At 39.3% G+C, this 20775-nt stretch overlaps 2 protein-coding genes across 3 annotated transcripts; both read right to left on the reverse strand.

Moving 5' to 3' along the window:
* Positions 1-725: 725 nt before the first annotated feature.
* Positions 726-3426, reverse strand: LOC103898934 (interleukin-8). Of its 2 annotated transcripts, none has more exons than XM_009279324.2 (4): positions 3304-3426; positions 2409-2540; positions 1520-1603; positions 726-930 (listed from the first exon to the last, which is right to left on the reverse strand). In XM_009279324.2, exons 1-4 carry the CDS (start codon positions 3366-3368, stop codon positions 900-902), a joined length of 312 nt encoding a protein of 103 aa, XP_009277599.1. In that variant the 5' UTR covers positions 3369-3426; the 3' UTR covers positions 726-899. The 2 variants fall into 2 exon arrangements, with proteins under 2 accessions (XP_009277599.1, XP_009277598.1); XM_009279323.1 differs by having other exon boundaries at positions 900-930; positions 2409-2544; positions 3308-3380.
* Positions 3427-16915: 13489 nt separating this feature from the next.
* Positions 16916-18988, reverse strand: LOC103898935 (interleukin-8). Its single transcript, XM_009279325.1, has 4 exons — positions 18850-18988; positions 18530-18665; positions 17649-17732; positions 16916-17050 (listed from the first exon to the last, which is right to left on the reverse strand). The coding sequence occupies exons 1-4, from the start codon at positions 18908-18910 to the stop codon at positions 17020-17022; spliced, it is 312 nt and encodes a 103-aa protein (XP_009277600.1). The 5' UTR covers positions 18911-18988; the 3' UTR covers positions 16916-17019.
* Positions 18989-20775: the final 1787 nt, after the last annotated feature.

Raw genomic sequence — 20775 nt, forward strand, 5'->3', positions numbered from 1 at the left:
GTACTAAAAATTTTCATTTCAGTTCCATAAATCAGGCTGAGGTGGCAAAATGAAGCAGACGACTGTTTCCAAATAAAGGAAATGAAAATGTAAAATAACAAACAGATAACAAACAGATTTTTTATAGAAAACATTTAATAATACATTGTTGGGAATAATTACACTCTCACAAGCAAATTCTGTGTATGTAAGATGCAGTTTTTTCCATTAGCTGATTGAAAGAGCAATGGGATTGTGAATATTTCTTAAGAAATGAATAGTAGGAATGGAAAATCCAGTAGAAATGAAATAAATTATCATCATTTTCTCTCTTGTATAGAAACTAGTCAATAAATACATTTATAAATACCATGGAAATCACAATAAATAAATACCAAACCCACTGTCTTACAGATTCTGTAGGTTAGATTTTTAAAGTCAGAAATCACAGTTCACAGTTTAGCCACAGGCTGACTGTGGTTCAGGAAACTGTTGTTGACACAACATACTAGTGCACTCCAGGGGAGCAGGGGATTTACCAGTTTGCTGGTGTAATAGCAAAATAGTAAGGCTTAGTGTAAATAAGCTGTGCTGTAAGTGCATTGCACTTATCTAGTTCTGTTTGGCTGAAGTGGCTGCCAAGGGTTCTTCATTTCCTTTAGCAAACCACTTTTGCTATTCAGCGTCTTCAGTGTCAATGAACAGCGTGTCCCACAGACAACACTGATCATTTTGAAAGGCTTTCTTAAATAGATGCAGTTAAATAAATAAATAAATAAAATAATATAATCCATAATTAACATAACAACACTGATGCAGGAGGTGGAAGGTGGTACGCTGCCTGAATGATGCTTTTCCTGAATGTTTCTCTCAACGGAGGAGCGGGAGCAGTTTCCAGATTTTTTCTGTCCTGGTGCTTCTTAGAGTGGCGAGTCAGAATTGAGTTGAGCCCTGTTAAGAGGTGAGGGAAGAGGATAATTTAAAAGGAGGTTCAAGAACGGTTATCGTTGCTTAGCATTGGACGAACAGGTAAGGATGAGTGGTCTGTTTCCAACTCTATGTGCTATCTTGAGGCATAGAGAGAATAAAGTTGATGTTTTGAAAGCGATTACTGAAATCCCAGTGTGTGCGTATCTGGTGCCCAGCTAGGAAACTTCTGCAGCATGAGTTTCTGCATTTACTCGCATCAAGAAACTCATTAACTCGGAAATATGAATTGTTAATATATGCTACTGTAAGTAAGAGGAAGATGAATTTTTTAAAGCCTCATTTTCCAAGGGAGCCAAACACTTCTGTGTTCCTTTCCCTCCAGACAGAGTTGCCAGTACTCAAAGGTGTAGTAGTGAACGTATCAGCTTGAACGAGGACCCTGCAGCAGAGTCAGAAAGACTAAGACTAATTCTATAATGAAACAGCAAGTTTCCTTGTTCTTTAAATGTAGTTAAGAGAAAATGGAAAGTATCACTAAGAAATCCTACAAATTGGCTTTTTTGGGAGGTTTGCCACTCAACTGCCCAAAGTGAGAGGGAATGGGACTTACTTGGCCAAAATTGCCTTTATGATCAGCTGTACCCAGGGAGCAGTGGGCTCCAAGCACACCTCTCTGCCGTCCTTCAGAGTAGCTCTGCAAAACAGGGAATAAAGAAGAGTCAGGAAACGACTACATAGATTTGTTTTACTCACAGAATGTAAGACTGCATTTTTAGATGAGTTAGTGTAAGTTCATCCCGACTGCTCTAGGTTACACTTGGCCATTTTGTTATATGTGTTCCACAACTGAGGAGACTAAAGCCGTCCAGAAGTTGTGTGAGTGTGTGTCTGCTCTCAAAGCAGTCACACATTCCCAAAAATCTTTCTCAATATATACGGGTACTTGATTTGAATTTGTTTACTTTAGTAGAGCTTTCTTACACAACGATTGAAACCTCCAGTGGTGAAAAGGTGTTTCAGCAGTATAAGGATTTCAACATTTTAGTCCCTCCTCCATGCTCTTCAAGACCAGCTTAGTTTCATTGTTTCCCTAAATGTGCTTGTGAGGACTTAATTTTTCTCTCTGAGACTGACATAGACTGTTTTAATGGGAGTTTTGTCTGCCTAATAATTGCAGGATTTAAACTACGTTATTACCTCATGTATTAAGAACTGACCAGTCCTTGAAATTCATGTTCTACCACCAGAAATATTTAATATGTCCCATGACAGATAAATAATGATCAGTTCAGGAATACATAAGATCATAGAGATGATGAAAAACATGATGTATTACTTAAAACTCTCTCTCTCAAAAGAATAACCAAATCCGACTACATCATGTCAGCCAGCAGGTTGACAGTCATACTTGTCATGAAGCGTAAAAGGCCCTGCAGCTGCAGCGGCAGCAGCAGCAGAGTGTAGATGAAGAAGAGGGAGGCTTTTGCAGAGCTACTTACATGACTTCAACGTTCTTGCAGTGGGGGCCACTCTGTGTCAGCTTCACATCTTGAATCGATTTAGGAGGGATGAACTTTGAATGAGTGGCTATGCACTGGCACCGGAGCTCGGTTCCCATCCTTGCCAGGGCCCTGCCTGTGAGCAGAAAAGGAAGATCATGGTTTGAGAGGTGGTCTTACAGTCATTGTATCAGACGTAAAGCACAACTGCTCAATTTTAACAACATTCTCAATTAAAATACTGCATTTGTCCAAGCTGCCTAAATCCTCACTGTATAAACATCAGTTGCTTATTTGTTTTAGAGGAGCTGGTGCCCAAGTACATTTAAAACTAAATTAACACATCTTTTTGAAATAAAACCACATATTTCGTGGTTACTGGTACTGACCACACTGTACGGTTAGTTGCATCATTTTAATATCTGGATCGACAAACTGGCAACTATACAGATTGTATAGATTTTTTCATTAATTGGAGGCTTGTCCATGCTTCTATGTTCATATTGTTCTCCATTCCCAGCTATATATTACTTGCTTGAGGCAGTGTAATCATTAAGTAACAAATATGAGATCATAAACTGTTCTTTGTGTGGGAAGGGAGAGAACTATTCAAACACTTAAGAAGAAGATCCTGTCTCTACCTGCATACACTTCAAGTGAAACATAGAAACAAAGCAAATTGAAGTTGCATCCTTAAAATTTTTCCCACAAGATGTCAGTAACTCTTCAATACAAGGGCTACGTGGTAGATTTTTGACTGAAGAGAAGTTGCTGAAAATCTCTCAAAAGAAACTAATTTGCTGGAACAAATATAAAGCTACCTCTCTGCAAGGACAAGCATCTCAGTAGATGCCTAGACAATACTACAGCCATGGGGATCTTGGGAGGGATTTACTTACCTTGAGACATAGCCGCTGAAATCAGGAGAAGAGCCAGGACAGCCACAAGTTTGCCGTTCATGATTAGACAGGAGCTTTTCACTGGATCGTTTAGCTCTGGTTCTGTGGAGCGGTGACCTCTCTTGTCCCGGAGGATTGCTGATGCCTGATCTGGGCGATCCATCTTGCTTATATACCCTTTTGTGCCCAGCATGTGTGCTCTGCTAGCATGTAGATTGCGTTAGAGGAATTTCCCAGATGCAGTAAAAGTGAGTCACATGACTGTTGTGAAACTCCTTGCTAGATGACGAGGAATTACTCTGCTGAGAATGATATAATGTATTAATTTATTAAAATATGTAAATAATAGCCATGCATTCCAATTTCTTTTGTAGACTTTTGGAAATTTTGTGCTTTTTCTAATGCATACCCTTATTTAGTAATATAACTTTATGACGTTACATTTTCAGTTGTAACTTTTTTTTCAGTTACGTTTTTGTTGTAATGTTTTATTATTTTCTTCAGGGTAATAACTGTTCTTTGTAGGGATGCCAGATGTAGACTTGAGATACTTAATTTCTTATCTCCATTTATGGTGATAACTTCTACTTATTTGATTTTAAGCCACTGAAGTGGAAATCGGGCAGTGCTGAAGTCACTGAAAAGCTTTTTCACTGGCATCAGGATTTTACCTCAGCATTATTTTGATGTTAATAATTTTAATTTTTTGTTCTTTTTTTCTGTTTAAGTGGCATCTTACAAAGTAAATTCATCTCTAATGCTATCTGTTCAGTAAAGGAATTGAGGCTGCAGTATTCAAAGCTTCCTGTGGGAAGCAGATATTAAATTCTGAACGGCTTTGAAAATCATGCCTGCATTTTTCATGTCACACATGTTAATGAATGATAAACAGAGGAAGCTTTGTATGCAAACAAAATAGCATGACCTGCTGAACGCAATTGCTTTGTACATCTAGATATTTTAATAAGTATTTTCTGTAATCTTTTTTGGTGACTGTAACCCTAGGTCTTAGCAAAGGGAAATAACATTAAGTATTATGGCAGTGCTATAGACATTTCCGTTAAAGAACCTCGTTGCATGAATGCTGGGTGTTTATTTGCTGTGGCTGGTAGAGATATTACCTTGTGAGGGAGACAATTTCAAGGGAAGACTTGGGCTCAAATGCTGATCTGTTGCTTAAATGAAGATTTGGTTTTTTAACCCATCTGGAGTGCATGTGATTAGGAGAAGCCATTCTGTTTCGGTGCCATAAAAACATTGTCCTTTTGACCATGATGTCTTTTGCTGCTTGACATCTCCAACCTCAAAGCTTCATGTTTCTGTGCTATGTGGATTTATAGAGGTACTTCTCCCCAACTCTGAGGAGTTTGTAAAAACTCAATTATCTTTAGCATGTAAAGCATTATAATTTATTTATAGTAATAATTTAATAGTTTGCCCATACTTTATTACGGTTTCCTGTGTACCATTTGTCATTAACTTACTTGATAAAAGGAACTTTGTGATGAAAATTCATCTGTTTCCCATTACTGTGTCAGCTGGCCCAAGAAAAGATATCACCACGTTTGTGTCTCCTACCTCTTACTGAGTACTGAGTCAACAAAAGATACTGATTCTGACTCCTAATGGTGCTTCTCCTTAGCTGTATGTCTTAGAGAGCTTTACTGAAAAATACATTTAGTTCTCTGAAGGCGTGAAAAAGGAGAGGACTTTAGCAGGCACTGAAGGTTATGTTTTATTGTTTATGTTGTATTACGCTGTATATGTTATGTTAAGCTAACTGGCATCAGATTGTAGATGTTGGAGCTTTAACCAGTTTACTTGCAACGAGGTTTTGCTGATTCTTTCCTTTTGGGTTCTTTCTCTTTCTCCATGTGTCTCTACATATGTATGCATGCACACAGGGCAATTAAACTTTGATTAGGGATCCCCCTTTTCTTAGTTACTATTTGCAGCTTTATTATCTAATTTTGGTGTGCGCTGAAATGTCATTCATGTCCGAGGCAAAAAAAGAAAATTCCCCCGCAAATCCCCAAGTAAAACCAATGACTGCTTGTTCTCCTCATCACTAGACTCAGCTATTTCCTGAGTGTGGCAGTAACAGATCTGCAGAAATCCCCAGGTCAAAAGTGAAGCCAAGAGCCAACTCCACTATATGATTAACCCTGCCCCTGAGCAAAGAGTAAGTATCTGTCTAAAAGAGCAGGCTGTTTGTAATGAAATAAAAATGTTTTCTGAGAGCGAAAGCATCTCCTCTACCTCCACTTTTTCTCTGATGTGACACAGTTTCATCGGGACTATGTGAAGGAGGTGTAATAGAGACGATAGTGGCATAAATAGGTTGAGACATGAGATCGAGCCCTAAGGCCAGGCACTCCGAACCTCTGTTCCTGGGAGTGCCATGCTTCGCCCAAGTTCTCCCTGCATCCCTTCAATACTTTGCCCCTGATCTTGTCCCAGCCCCTGCCCATGGGAATGCCAAATCCATTATCTGATTTTGGCAGCGTGTGTTTTCCCACCAGCCATCAGAGATGACTTGTGCAAATTGAATTGCTGCTCCTTTTGAAGGATAACATCACTGAGTGAGCTGATACCGCTGCAAGCGGAGACCTTCCGTACTTAACCCTGTTAAAAGCACACTCGTAACGAACAAAACAACAGTTATGCAATAATCCGATTACTGAAAGACTGCTGAAAAGGGAAGTAAATACTTCCTTTGCCTGTCTTTTAAGGCAGGGTATACGATGTGTTCTCCGTGCGGCAGGATGGAAACTAGTGGTTTTTCTTTTTCATGACTCATTGCCTTGTCTAATGAACACAAAAGTCAAAAGGGAATCTTTTGGGATCTTGACTGGGATCGTTTAGAGGCTTTGCATGTAGCAAAGGACACCCAAAGACAAAGGACACAGTGAGGGGGATTCATGTGTACTCTGCTGACCAAGACCATCATGAGGGTTGGGGGAGAGCTGGGCTCCAGTGCCTTACTGTTTTGAGTTGTCCCAGTTCCAGAGGAATGCTCCAGCCTCTGGGCTGATAAAGTTGCCCTCTCTAAGAAAATTAAGAATCTGTGTTGTTTTAGACAAATTTAAACCTCTCACTTGAGAAGTTGTGCACACAAGACCCCAAAAGCCCAGGAGACAAAGCTTTCACTGGAATGAGGGTTCAGTCTGTGCAAGCTGAAGTCTGTCAACTCCTGTCTCCTGTGCGTCCTCTCTACCAGCCTACTCTTGTTCCCCAGGGAAAAAATCCCACTCTGTCTTCTGAAGCCACCTCCTTTTCCCCACAAAGGGCTTGACATTCACCTGCCGTTCCACTTGACCTGCGGAGAGCAGAAGGGGCAAATACAGGGGCTGGGAAATAATTGCTTCCGCTGCTCAGAAACTGGGCACAATGTTGTGCAAACACTTGTGGAAGTTTAGCGTGAGGCAGAGCGTAGGGAGCAGATATACGTAAAAAGCAGAGAGTCTCCTAAACATCTGTTTTTTGACTTGCTATATGAGGAAGCGATAGCAAAGAAAGGAGAAAAGCTTAGGTCAGTTTGTGATTTTTTTCGGACTTAAGTGTCTAAATATAGATGGTTGTATACCCTTAGTCAGATCACAGTAAGTGCTGGACTTTCCTGAATCCCTCTGGAATCATAAAATAACGGTACAGCTTTTTAGTTGATTTGCCTTTTAATTTATGTATTTATAAATATAATAGTATAAGTATGTATTTATGTGACTGCATATTTATTTATGATATATGTTTCAGCTCTGCTTGAAAACTGTCAATGCTGTATTGTAGCTTTCAGTTAAAAAATTGTTGCGGGTTAAATGAAATGTTTAATTTGATCCAATTCTATATGAAAAGTCATTGACAATATTAATAGAAGGTATCTAGTAATATTAGAAAATAATGCATTACTATTCATTATAATATTAACATAAAATATTATCAAATATTATCAAATATTCGTATTAAAATAAATTCGATCTACCTGGTATTAACAGAGGAGATGATACTAAGTCCAACTAGAGAATTGTTAGGGACCAGCAGCTGGGGTTATATATGTTTCAGCTCTGCTTGAAAACTGTCAATACTGTATTGTAGCTTTTTCAGTTAAAATTGTTGCGGGTTAAATGAAATGTTTAATTTGATCCAATTCTATATGAAAAGTCATTGACAATATTAATAGAAGGTATCTAGTAATATTAGAAAATAATGCATTACTATTCATTATAATATTAACATAAAATATTATCAAATATTATCAAATATTCGTATTAAAATAAATTCGATCTACCTGGTATTAACAGAGGAGATGATACTAAGTCCAACTAGAGAATTGTTAGGGACCAGCAGCTGGGGTTGTACCTGTTCTATGAAGGCTGTGTTTACTGCTTTAGTTGCATTTCCCTTTTGTGAGCTTGGCAGGAAGCATTTTCTGACTGTGGAAGTAAGATATGGAAGTGGCGGGAGGAAACACATTTAAAGTCTTATGAAGTTTGTGCTGGGAACTTTTGATTAAATTAGAAGTGGTCAGTAGACATAATATACATCATGCATTCATCTCTGACTCTTAAAATGTCGCTTGGTGTTATCTTACTGTCTGCTTAAACTACAGCCAATGCAGCTCGGCAGATGTTAGCCTGAAGACTTCCTGGCAGTGCAATCGCAGCAGGGTACGCATAGAGATGGAGAGTCTCTCTGTAGCACTCAAGTGAACGTAGGCAGATAGCCTGCCTGTAAAAGAAGTGCAAAAATGTAAACGTCTGAATCTTGAATAAAAATATACCTTTTAGTACTATAAATGAGACCTGTTTTGCATAAAAGCTGTTATATATAAACTTGCTTATATAGCCAGCTTAACAATTCAATTGGAATCCAGAATTGCTCTGTTTGGGGGTGCCAGTGGAGGTCATTCCCTATCAAGAACGAGACTGTTCTGAGAGTTTCCTACATGTCTGTTTGCAGTCTGATGTTCTGTCTAGCCTGCGGCTATCCCCCAAACCCCACTCTCCCATCCTGGGGCTCAGAAGATCAAACTCCGCAGGGCAGTCATGATGTTTTCCCCTGTGGTCCTCCATTGCTCTGACCACATATCTCTGGTCTGGTGATTGCTGCTAGAGTCTGCACTTTAGCGCTTTCTATCCTCAGAAACTAGATTTATATCGCCAGGCATAATTGACGTGTAGCAAATCATTAAGAGAAAACATCTTTAACACCGTTTTTGACTGTAGAAAGAAATTAACAATAAATGCAATGGGACTCAACACACTAAACTGATGTTTAGTCTTATAAGCAGTCTCCTGGACCCTTGAGCAGTAACATTTGACATAATAAATATGTAAGCTGCAAAATCCTTTTGCAAAGCAAAAAATGTGGTCTATTATAGTATCAGGTAGAACTAATGTGAGAGAAAAAAAATTGCAAAATATTTCATGTTATATTAAAATAAATAATGTGGTTTTTTCTTCAGAAATACGACTTCTAAACTTCTTTTTGTATACATGTATATATGTGTCTCTGCCTGCATCTTCCTATCTGTAAGTGGAAACTACAGCACAATAAATGTCACGTCAGAAATAACACGGGTAATTTAGTATCTCTAATTTTAGCTGCTTCCTTCTGAAAGCCATTAACTCATACTCGTGAGGCTACCCCGAGGCTGGCAGTGACTTAGAGCTGTTGATGAGACATAGCGAAGCACCTCACAGGTGGTAGTTTAGGTGTCAGGCCATGCTTACTTGCTTGCAGCTGTGCTGCAGGTACACCCAGTCAAATACTGTTTAGCTAAAGTCACTTGTAAACACTCTATTTAATTCAGTCAGTCACATTTTAATCAGCATTTCCCATTCCAGTGAGTGGCATGTCTCACAGACCATTTTAAAGATACGCTGCCAAAAAAATTATTTTCTGGGTACTCATAGAAAATTAAGTAATCTTTGGTCTTCGTAGAACACATTGCTACAGCTGTCAGGAGCGGCTGGTGGAGGATCTCTGCCACTTTCTCAAAGATGGTTCTTTCATGGAGAAATGGGTGTGAGTTCACTTCTTTCATGGCCACCCAGAGGTATCTCACTTCTGAAAGAAAGAGATCTGGTTTGCTTCATCACTTCTTGTGTGGAGCATTTGTTCATCTTCGTTGCTTTACCTTCAACCTTTCCCAACGCTACTCTGTCTTCTTGGAAGATGGGAGCCAGGGGCTGCACAGTGCTCTGCGTGTGGGTAAATCTCGCAGTTACACAGTGGCATAACAAATTTTAGTAGTTGGTTCTTATTCTTGCCCTAGTAACTCCTAACGGCATGTTTGGATGGGTTGGGTTTCTGGGGTTTTTTTGTTTGGTTCTGAAGTTTTTTTCAGTGCTGAGCCCTGATCTGATATTCCTATCGTACAACTAGCATAATCCCAAGGTCTCTCTCTTATGTGCTAATGGTCAGCCTAGAATGCCTCATTTTTGTATGAGCTTTGTAATTTTTACGTATGTCAATCACTTTCGCTACTTCCTGCAGTGAATTTCACGTGGTAGTTTATTGCCTAATCAATGAGTCTCCTAAGGTCCTTTTGCAGTTCTTTATAGTTGAGCCTAGTCTTTACTACTCTTCATTTAGTATCATCAGAATACTTCAGCTCGTAGCAAATGACCTTCCCAGACCACTTGTGGATACGCCATGCCAAATAGGACCCCACACAAGCTGGTGTAGGAATCCACGGGTGATGTCCCTTTATCAAAAAAAGCTGACCTTTTTATTCTGTCCTTCATTTCTGTGTATCCGCCTGTTATGTAACAATTTCCAAGACTTCTTTCTTAGCCTCATTATTTCTAATGTGTGGTGAGGGTTGTGAAAGGACTTCAGAAAGACAGTTTGACTATACCTGTGGGACCTTCCACATCCATAGGCTTGTTGTCACCTTCAAAGAACTGTAACAAGCGTGTGAAAGAAGACTTCCTTCAAAGCTACACAGACTCTTCCTTATTATTCATGTGCATGTTTATTCATGTGTTTACTAATTGTGTCCTTTCTATTTCTACTTTAAGTAAGGCCATTTAAGGGTAACTAATTTCCTGTTTTTTATTCTTGTCTTTACCATACTAAAACACATTCATTAAGCTTGAACTCCTTGATCCATCACAGGCAGAGTTTTAGAGATAGACACAGCAAAGGAAATAAGTAGAATCAGCAACCGTCTCAGGGAAAAAATAAATAAAACAAATGTAGTAATGTAGCAGAAGGGGGGGGTCTCCTCCTTGACATTCTCATCAGCAAGTGTTTCCTCTCATTTCATATCCTTGAAAAACTCCAAGGCATATTTTTCCTTGACTTTTCTTTGATTGGTGACTCAATATTGTCTCTGGCCCTGTAATTAGATGAAGTATAAAGTGAATTCAGCAATGTATTAACGAAACAATTATCATTAATACAAGCTACAGGGAGAGCAATAGGTGCTCACAAGTTGTTAATGACCTATTTTTACTGTACCAACCAACTGACATATGTGCAAAGACAAAAAAATCCTGTGTTTACACAAGTTCGGCTCCAATAGAAAGGACTTCCATATGCCTATGTCCAAATTGTGTGAAGCACGGACATGATTGTCCCCATTTACAGCAGTGAAAGCTAATAAGCTTAGAAATGCCAGCTGTAAATCTGAATTGCACCCAGAAAGAGGAAGTGAGTCTGTTAGAGCTTGATTTTTGGAAGTGTCAAACACACACCCAGATTGTGCCATCTCTCCGTGGATGTTTAGGTGCATCATACCTTTTGGATGGCTTAACACACAGGAAAGGTAGCAAAGCTAGGAAACGATTTTAATCTTCAGGCATTCAGAAATACAGATTTAGAGAGAACTGTTGGGAAGAATAACTAATACCTGAAGAGGGTGAACAGTTTCATGCCAAGAAATTAAAATATGCCGTCTAAAAATAGCTTTCAACTGAAGCTGTTCTAGTAAAGAAAACAACTTACCTGGCCAAAATAACCTTTACAGTGAGCTGGACCCAGGGAGCAGTGGGTTCCAAACACACTTGTTTGCCACCTTTCAGCATAGCTCTGCCAAGAAAGAAACAAAGATGTTAAGGCTGGGTGAGAGACAAAGAAGTTAAGGATAGGCGGATCCCTCTCACTCTCCTAATGTTTTGAAATTTATCTTAGCTATTTGTCAATTAAGTAACCGGAGGACATGGTACAAACTTTTGTTTATTAAACCTGTTTGGTATTTTCCAGCTAGCATTTCTGAGAGAACTAGGGAAAAATGACTTTCCTATACTTTTTCTATGCTTGGGCATTTAAGTTTGGGGGTTTTTTTAATGAATTATGTCGATATTGGTGCTTATGATGCAATCTTTTTAATGAGCCTGATGAATTCTTTATTTGGTTTCTGTTCTCTATCTGGTCATAGTTTAGCAGATCTTTCAGGAACTTAATTATCTTGGAAATTTTTTTTTTTTTAAATCAAACCTGGCTGAAATTGCCAATTACTAGTGAGGTGGAACTGGATGACACGCAATGCTGCACAGAGGGTATGATCGTACAAGTATTATTTGCTTATGAAACCATAGTGAAAGCATAAAAACCTGAAAGCTACCTTCTGTTTACGTGAACACATTGACCCAATTCATGTGAATAGTTCCTGATGTGTCTTTAAATGAAGCTTACCATATTTTTTACTTTGTACTCACATGGATTTTACAATTTAAGTTCCACGCTCCTCGCACAGGACAGTGCTCAGTAAGCAATTCTGACATAGGGAGTAACTTGGCGGCATTTCAAACTTTGCCACATGCAGACCAAGTTAGTGGAAATTGTTTAAATTCATGTCAATGGGATCAAGATTGTATCTTCGATTGATTCTTCATTGCCTAGATCATTAATCGTGCCCTGAATGTGTTACGGGGATCTAATTCTCTCCTCTGATGTTGGCCATAATTAAAATACTAGCGTAGAGAGACTTTTAAAATACTGTCTGGAAGTGGCTTGTAACATTGGCAGGAAATAAGCTCATTCCTTTGGATAGAAGTCCTAATACCTTATACTTAGTGTCTATGAGGCTTTGCAAGGGATATATAATTCCACCCAAAGTAAGTAAGTAACTAGGGTGTGAAATGCCAAGCCACTTCCTCCTATTGAAAGCAGGATGCTATTTTGCAAAAGCGCTCACACGATTTCCACATTTTTGCAGCGAGGTCCTCTTTAGCTTAATCTCACATTCTGAATAGCCTTGGGAGGGATGAACTTGGAATGAGTGCTTAGGCACGGGCATTGGAAGCCTTCTTCCTCTGTCTTCGCAGTGCCTTACCTGTAGAACAAAAATAAGTTATGTCTAGGTAAATGAACGATCTCATTATTTGCTCCTATGAAGCAAAGAGTATTCCCTTCTGTCAGCCTTATTCTTGTTACTCAGGCACTCTGATTTGCTGAAGACTGTGAGATAAAATTCACTGCATCTGCCCAACAGCAGCAGTTACATTTTCAGGGCTGCTGGTATGCAGATGCATTTAAAGTTAAACCTGTCTCTCTAAGTGAAAATACTTAGATGTTTTCATAGTGCATTTGTGCCTGGCCAGATTCTACACGTAAATTGCATCACTTGTACAAAGTAGGTTGACGTCATTAACTATGTCCACATATTGTTTAGTAGTTTCTGCCATGATCATCTGCTCGCGTTCCTTATTGTCTTCTGCAAATTGCATAATTTTTGCTTTGAGAAAGCACTATCATCAACCTGCCTACCAAGAATAAAAATACTAATAGGAGAAAGTTGTCATTTGGAAAAGAGATGTATGGAGACGTTTAGAAAAAAGGTCCTGTCTTAATTCAAACATTTCTTAAAATCTAGGGTTAGGCAAGTATTATGGCATAGGAATAAACTAATTTCCTGACAGAAGCGTATTTCACCCCCAGAAACGGCCACAGTATCCTAACAGATGCAAATACAAATGATAGTTTTTATTTCTGACTGACAATTTATTGAAGATGCACATCTCTCGGAAAAAGTCAACATTAACATAGCATACGCCCACTTGCATTTGCGTATGTATATTTATTCATTGGTTATGTGAGTTTTAAGAAATCATTTTCTTACCTTCTGACCCTGCTATTAAGACCAGATGGAGAACCAAAGCAACGGCAACAGATTTGCCATCCGTTGCTGCGCGGAAGTTTTCTTCTTGACAGACGTCCTGCTCTGCTTCTATTTCACATCAGGTTTTATACTGGAAGGGTGCACTCCCAGCAGCCTAAGTGCTGAGCAATTGCACTCCAGCACAACGTGGGGGTTCTGTACGCACAGGTTTTCTAATACGTGAGAGTGTTGCATAAGAAATCCAAATCCCTGCACAGTCCGTTCAGTGGCACTTCAGAATTCCCTAATGTACTTCTGCTGCTGTATGTTTTTAATTCTTTCTTTACGTTGTAATTATTATCTATCACTTTCTGTTTGCACTTCTTCATGGGACATTAGTTTAAGCAACAATGCTGAGCTTGCACTTGGAAATCAATACAGCATTACCAGGCATCCCCCCAGCCCAAAGCAGAGAGACTTTTTTTCCCCCTCTGAATGTAGAATTTCTGTTCAGCTCTTTGTATTGAGTTTAAATGCCTTGTGCAAAAACTTTTACCCAACATAATTACGGGAACTTCTCATCCCAATCTTATGGACTATATTTTGGTATGAGTCTAATGAAGTTACTTAGCCAGTGTCTTATGAAGGCAAGACGTAAGTAGTTTCTATTGTTCTCTGAAAGGATTTTGTCATTGTCAGTTTGGCTAAAGGGATTTACATTCTTAATTCTGTACTGAAAAGCTTCTCTAGTCATTGAACAGGAAATGATGAGCTTAAAATGACTGAGGCATTGTCAGCTAAGTCACTTAAGCTTTTCTGAAAATTTCATTTGTTCAGAATATGAAAAGAGAAAGTATCTGGCAATAAGAGTTGTAATAACACCTAATTAAAATAAGCACTTAGGAAGTTACTTGTTTTTCTTTCTAGCCTCATGCATCTAGAATAATCGTAGGTGTTTAAAACAGAAGATAAACACACGTCAAATGTGAAATCTCTCAAGTATGCCTCAGGAATCTGTTTGTAGACTGTGTATGGTTTAGTCATTGGGATATTGGACATTCTTATTTTTGTGAGGTGAAAAAAAGGTGGTCTCAAGCAAAGAAACTGGAGCAAATTGTGATCTGATAAAGTATGTTGTCCATGTGAATTTCAGTACTTTACTAAAATTAAGAAAGCAATTGGGTTTTGAAAAGAAGGAGCCTGCCAAATGAGAGCCTTGGTATTGTATGTAGGGGAGATGGCAGTTTATCCTGGACATACATAGTGTCTGCCTTTTGCTCACTGGGGAGCAGGACAACACTGTGGATATGTTAGCTAAGATTGTTAACTAGTTCATAGCTGGTTTAATTGTTAAGTGTCTCAACGTAAAAATATTTTGCCGGGAGAATCAGTAATTTCATGGAGTCTGAGTTCAGCTTTGGAGAGACAGTATTAGCAAAGCAAAAACAACACAGAAGAACAGCCCACATTTGACAAAGGTAGTCATCAAGTCAGAAGAGCTGCAGTGCTTCTCTTAGCAGCCTCTGGGAGCACTGAAACACATTTTTGGAAGCCTGAGGGTTGTTGTGTTCCTAAGGAAGAAAAGAAACACAACGTTTCATCATTTCTAGCCAGCCTCTGAATCATGTCTCACTGATGAGCGATAACCTATGGAGAAAGAAGGGATATGGTTCAGCCGCTCTGCAGATGCCCTGCCTGGGTCCTGAGAGCGCAGCCATCGCTGAAGTTTTGGACAGAAGAATTTATGAGAAGAGCCCTTCCTTGGCTGTGATTCAGCTCCCAGTAACTTGACTGGGCTTTTGCTGGTGACAAAAATTACACGCTTACTGTAAGTATCTGTATAGCACTGAAACTGGTGCCAGTCCTTTAGGATACACACATAGTTTTATGGGCGTGCATATAAAGGGGTTCTTCCCCCCCTCTCCCCATTCTTGGCTGATATTTCTGACGTGTTTACCTCCAAATTAGATTTCTGAAAGAAGGCAGCTTGTAAAAATCACTCAGAAAACAGGAAGGCTTAGTGCTGTAAGACGAGTCTGAACAAAACCTGTCCCCTTGCGAAACTTTGTCTCCTTTACATTCTGGGGATGAGGTCTAACAGGCTGTGTAATGCAGTGCTGTGGGACAGGCGCAGAGATGGGGATAGGGAGCAAAGTGTGGTTGGAATAGTTGTCATCTTGCACAAGAGCTTGCTCAAACAGTACCAGAAATTCCCTTTTTATCTTGCACCATGAGCAAACATGAGCTGTTTGTTCAGAATACGGAGTGGCTCCTTATTGGAAAAGACCGAAGAAAAACAGGTATCAAAACATTTGCTCAACTTTCCCATTTTCTCAAGTGTTTGTTGCTCGTATTCCAGCCATTTCTCTGTAAATCGCTGTGTCACAGGCAGATGTGTGGCCGTGCAATCGGAGTTCTATTTATTAGGATTTCTCCTGATGTAGTCCTCCCTCCTCACTGGAATTAGGGAGGATGCTCAGTGACTTCCTTAATGTTTATCAGGTTTCCCTGCTTATTTAAGTTAATGAAAAACCTTGTTCGGTGCCAGATTCTCAGCTGACGTGCTATCTGAGCACCACCGCTGCTATGGCCTTGGAATTTCTGTGACTAACCATTATTTGTTTATTACATTATCTGCATGAATTTTATCACCCAGACCTCTGAAAACACCGAGTCTGGCAAGAAAAGAGGAAGAAAGTAGATCATTTTTATAATTCCTCCTATCGGAAACCACCTGCACTCACCAGAGGCAAGAATTTGCTGTTGTAATTAGCTGCCCCCAAACAGCTCAGCCACCATTTGCCCTTCTGAGAACCCATTATGTGATACAAAAGGAAAGAAAATGCATCCTTTTTTTCAGTTCTGTATTTCAATAAGGAAATTAATAACACACAATATTGAAGTGAAAACATTTCAACAAGCGTTTATTAGGTACATAAACATTTTCAATAAATAAATAAATAAATAAATAAATAAATAAATAAATATTGAAGACCAACTACATTCTTATGCAAAAGTCAATAAATATGCAAAAGTAAATAAATAAAAATAAAGATATAAATAAATAAAGTGCTTTTTTCTAGCCAAAAGATGGCATTAAAATATATGTTTATACCTTCACAACACTAATTCACAATAAATAATATCTTGAAAATGATGGCACAAAAACTGATGTCTTAGAATTTTGGCTCCCTAATTTTGCAAGCTCCCTTCTTCTGGTCAGTAGCCCACTCTGAGTGGCAGTGACCTAGGTACAGTTGATGCTACCTATCCGTGCTTTCCTGGAGAGAAGGAGTTGCTGGTCTTTTCCTAAACTGTTATCAAAAAGGGAAGGTGTCATTTAGTGAAAGCTCTGCTGAGAGTGCACTGTACTGATCCAGCTGTGTTTAGCAAAAATGACTCCAGAATCGTCTCCATCTCCTTTCACAAGCCATTTTTTCTGCCAGCTTTTTCTGGTGTCAGTGGTTTCTCTCCTACATAATGAGACCTCTTTAAAAGACTTAAAGTACTGTCGTCAGCTAACTACAGGAACAGGGAATCCATACTCTCTAGATGCTGTTAGAAGTGTGAATGTAGGATGCAGGAGGAGGTGAGCTGCCAGGAGCTGGATGAGCGTCTCTCCCATTTTTGCCTTCCTGGAAGAGTTAGGACATTTTTCTTCTTCATCTTAGGACACTGTCTCAGGTTTGGCGTTTGCCCTAGAAAAAAGGAAAATGGAAAAGGAGACAATTAGAACTTGTTCATGGAACAGGTATCACTCGCTGGGATCAGATGAAATCTACCACGAAGGGTTTGTGCTCCTGTGTCCAAGCGCCTTAAAAGCTGTTACTGAACGTAAGGGACACTGGTACATTGTGACATTTTCACAAGTACTCAGTAACTGTGGGCTTCCATAGTTTGATGCTTCATTTGACGCCTCTGATTTTTCCCCCACTTATCTAAATACCATTAGTTTTGAAAAACTGATTGTTGCTTTGTACCATTGCAAGCAAGAGAAAACCAGCTGATTAATGCCTGGATTTCCTGAGCACTTGAGCTGCAGGTTTTCAATATGCTTGTGCCTTACGAGATGCGTAGCTAACATTCACATGGGGTGTGTGGCACAATAAGGGATTGAACCTAATATTATAATTAAAGCTCAAAGCAATCACAGTGTTTGTCCCGGTTAGTGAACACAAACGGTAGTAACTGTGTGAGGAGACAGAATTTTTGAATGCTTTACGCTGTACATGTTTGCTAGCTCATTTAAAATACAGTTTTTTGATAAGCCACGCTCACTGAGAACAAATGACTCACTTGTCCAGAATTGCCTTGATGATCAGCTTCACCCAGGGAGCAGTGGGCTCCAGGCACACTTCTCTGCCGTCTGTCAGGGTAGCTCTGCAAGAGAGAAAAAAGGAAGGGAAAAGGTCTACTTAGTGAATTCCAAGGCAATTTCCCTTTTCTCTCGTAACATCATTCTAGGTGTACGCTTACATGTTCTCCTTTACTTTAAGCTGCATCCGTTGAGGCTGTAGCCCAACATAAAGTTGTTTTTTTTTTTAAATGGTTTCATATCTTCTCATATCTGTTTGTTTGAATGCATTAAATCATTTGCAGGACTCACTCTTTTCAAAATTGCTTCTTTTTTTACCCCAGCTTGCTTTGTATTTGTGATGGTGTTTATCTGAAGGGCTAAATCTTTCCATCTTGATTCAGAAACTGTACTGCCCAGTCCATAGGAATATTGTTACAGTAAGAGTTCTGGAATTGTGACCGGATTGTATGACTGTATGCTAATGGTAGTTTTTTCATTGACTTAAGTAGAAGCGTGATCATATTTTTGACCTAGCCGTTAAGATTCATGTTTTGATCACTTGCTCAGCATGGCTCTGTGAATTTAATTCTCTTCTCATATGCTGGTGGAATTCAGAGCTTTAGAAAGTTATTTGCTGTCTGATGACTGCGAGTTTAGGTTGAAATATTGCATGATGTGTTTAAAAGTAGAGATTGGCAAAACCAACTTTTTGGTTGCTGCAACTTATAACACGTAGCATATCGTTCGTAAGAGCAACGAGCGTTCGAGTATCCACGCCTGCTGGCTTGTTACATCTTTCAGAGAACGCTTACATCATCCTTAATGTAAAATCTGTTTCCTTCTTGTTAAGTAATCAGGAGGATTTTGCAAAAGCACTTACATGACTTCAACGTTCTTGCAATGAGGTCCACTAGGGATGAGGTTCACGTTATGAATGAACTTGGGATGGATGAACTTGGAATGGGTGCCTACACACTGGCACCGGAGTTCAATCGCCGAGCGTGGCAGGGCCTTACCTGTAAAACCAGAAGAAAAAAAAAAGGTGGACTGTTTCACCGTTTCCACAGGAAGCACAGGAAGTTCTTTTTGCTTACAGTATTAGAATAGTTATTTGCTGCACTTGTAATACAGCATAGTACCTCCCCCGTCAGCATTTACACTAGCAATTAGTTAGGAGAGCTTTAGGAAGGGTTTCTTTACCTTTTGTTCCAACCGCTGAGATCAGGAGAAGAGTCAGGACAGCAGCCACAGCCTTGCCCATCACGATGCAAGAGTGTTTCTTCCTTGAGTCGCCTGGGTCTGGTTCTGTGGTGAGGTGAGCTCCCGCAGCCCCAAGTGCCTGTGCTCTGGGACCTGCCGCGTTTATATAGTGCCGTGGCCTCCCCTGTGCACTCCAGCGTCATGGGTGGGTCATACCAAGGGAAACTCCAAACCTGTAAGATGCTACTGTGAAATGAGTCACGGGTGAGTGGGTAAGCCCCTTTCCCTAGGTGACCACGAAATTGCTTTTCATTAACAGAAAACACTTTATTAATTAAAGAAATATAAAAACATAGAATATGCACAAAATTACCCTGTACTTAGCTTTGTGGAATCTGTAGGGGGTTTGTAATACTCTATTTCTTGTGATTATTTTCTTCTGTACCTTTGTATTTTTACTGTGATTATTATGTTACTCTTTGTAAATTTCCACTTCTGGTGGAAGGCATTTGATCTGTGATTTTCCATCTGTGTGTCTTTGGGCTTTGATTTTTTTTTCATTTTAAGACATGACAGAAGTAGGAGCTAATACTTTGTAGAAATGATAGGTACTAGAACTGGATTTTAATGAGCTCCCCTTCTCCTTATATGCAATTACATTTTAAAAAATCTTTCTTTATATGCTGAGAGAACATCTGCAGAAATACTTACGGTACTTGTCGATACATTAAAACCTAGCATCACTGAAATAAGCAACTGAATCCAGACTGACTTTGTTGTACTATTAAGAACATACGGAATATATTATTGTGATATGAATTGCTTTGCCTAATCAGGTGGATTTTTTTTGAGGATGACTGCTTCTTCTGAAGCCAAAACTTCTTAACTGTTTGCTGCTTTGAATTTGGGCAGAGGAAAATTCTAAAAGCCGCTGCAGGATTCTGCTTCTGAAATAAATTGAGGCACTTTTGCAAATATAAATTTGACCCTGTAAAGAGAAGATTTCTTCTGATTATGATAAAATTAAAGGAAAAGTGAAGATGGGATCATGAAGGGGCATTATTCAGATAAAGTCAGAGATGTACAACCATTTTTATTAACAATAGAAAATAATACTAAGACACAAGTGGGCTTTTTTTGGGTTAAACATTAAGGAATCCCGTTATTGTTCTTCTGCCAGGTAATGGAGACAGTCAAAGGAACAAAGCATAGGGCCAGATATGAATGAATATAGGTTTATTGGTGTCTGGCTCATCATGAAGGACACAGAGATTTATGTATTGCAGACTGAAACTCACTTAATATTACCGTATATATCAGTGTCTGTAATTTTACACAATTTACACAATTAGGTTTATAAATAGCCTTAGAGGATGTGTTCTGAACAGTAGCCTAATAAGATGTGTAGATATGGAATTAAGCACCTGTTTTTGCTGTACGTTTTCAGCTTGCAGTGAGCATGGCTGGATTAGCTGACGTGAGCACATAAGCACTTAATTACAGCCCTTATGTGTCAAACCAGAGATCTGCCTAGTGAGTATCCTCTCTTCAATCATGGCCATCAGCAGATGTCTAGGAATGTGTAAGAAAAGATCAAGTGTGTTTCAGACTTATCCCACTCTGAGCGTGGTTTCATTTGATGCCTCCTGATTCTTTTACGGCAAAACAAGAGTTAGATATTGATCCTTACCCTGATTTCCATCTCCTTCATAATTCTGTAGACCTTTATCGCATCTCCAGGTGATCTCTTTTTACAAAATGTTGTCCTGTTGCCTGATAGCGGCATAGACTGGGTTGTTCATTCCTATCTCTGGACTTTTTATTTCCCCCTAACACACTATTTCCATGCACATGAAACTGTTTACAGAAATGCAAATTAGAGTATCCATGGAAATGTCCTCTGACCTGCATACAGGGAGAAAATGG

This window comes from Aptenodytes forsteri, unplaced genomic scaffold (genome assembly GCF_000699145.1).
Source record: "Aptenodytes forsteri isolate BGI_AS27 unplaced genomic scaffold, ASM69914v1 Scaffold467, whole genome shotgun sequence".
Taxonomy (NCBI): Eukaryota; Metazoa; Chordata; class Aves; order Sphenisciformes; family Spheniscidae; genus Aptenodytes; species Aptenodytes forsteri.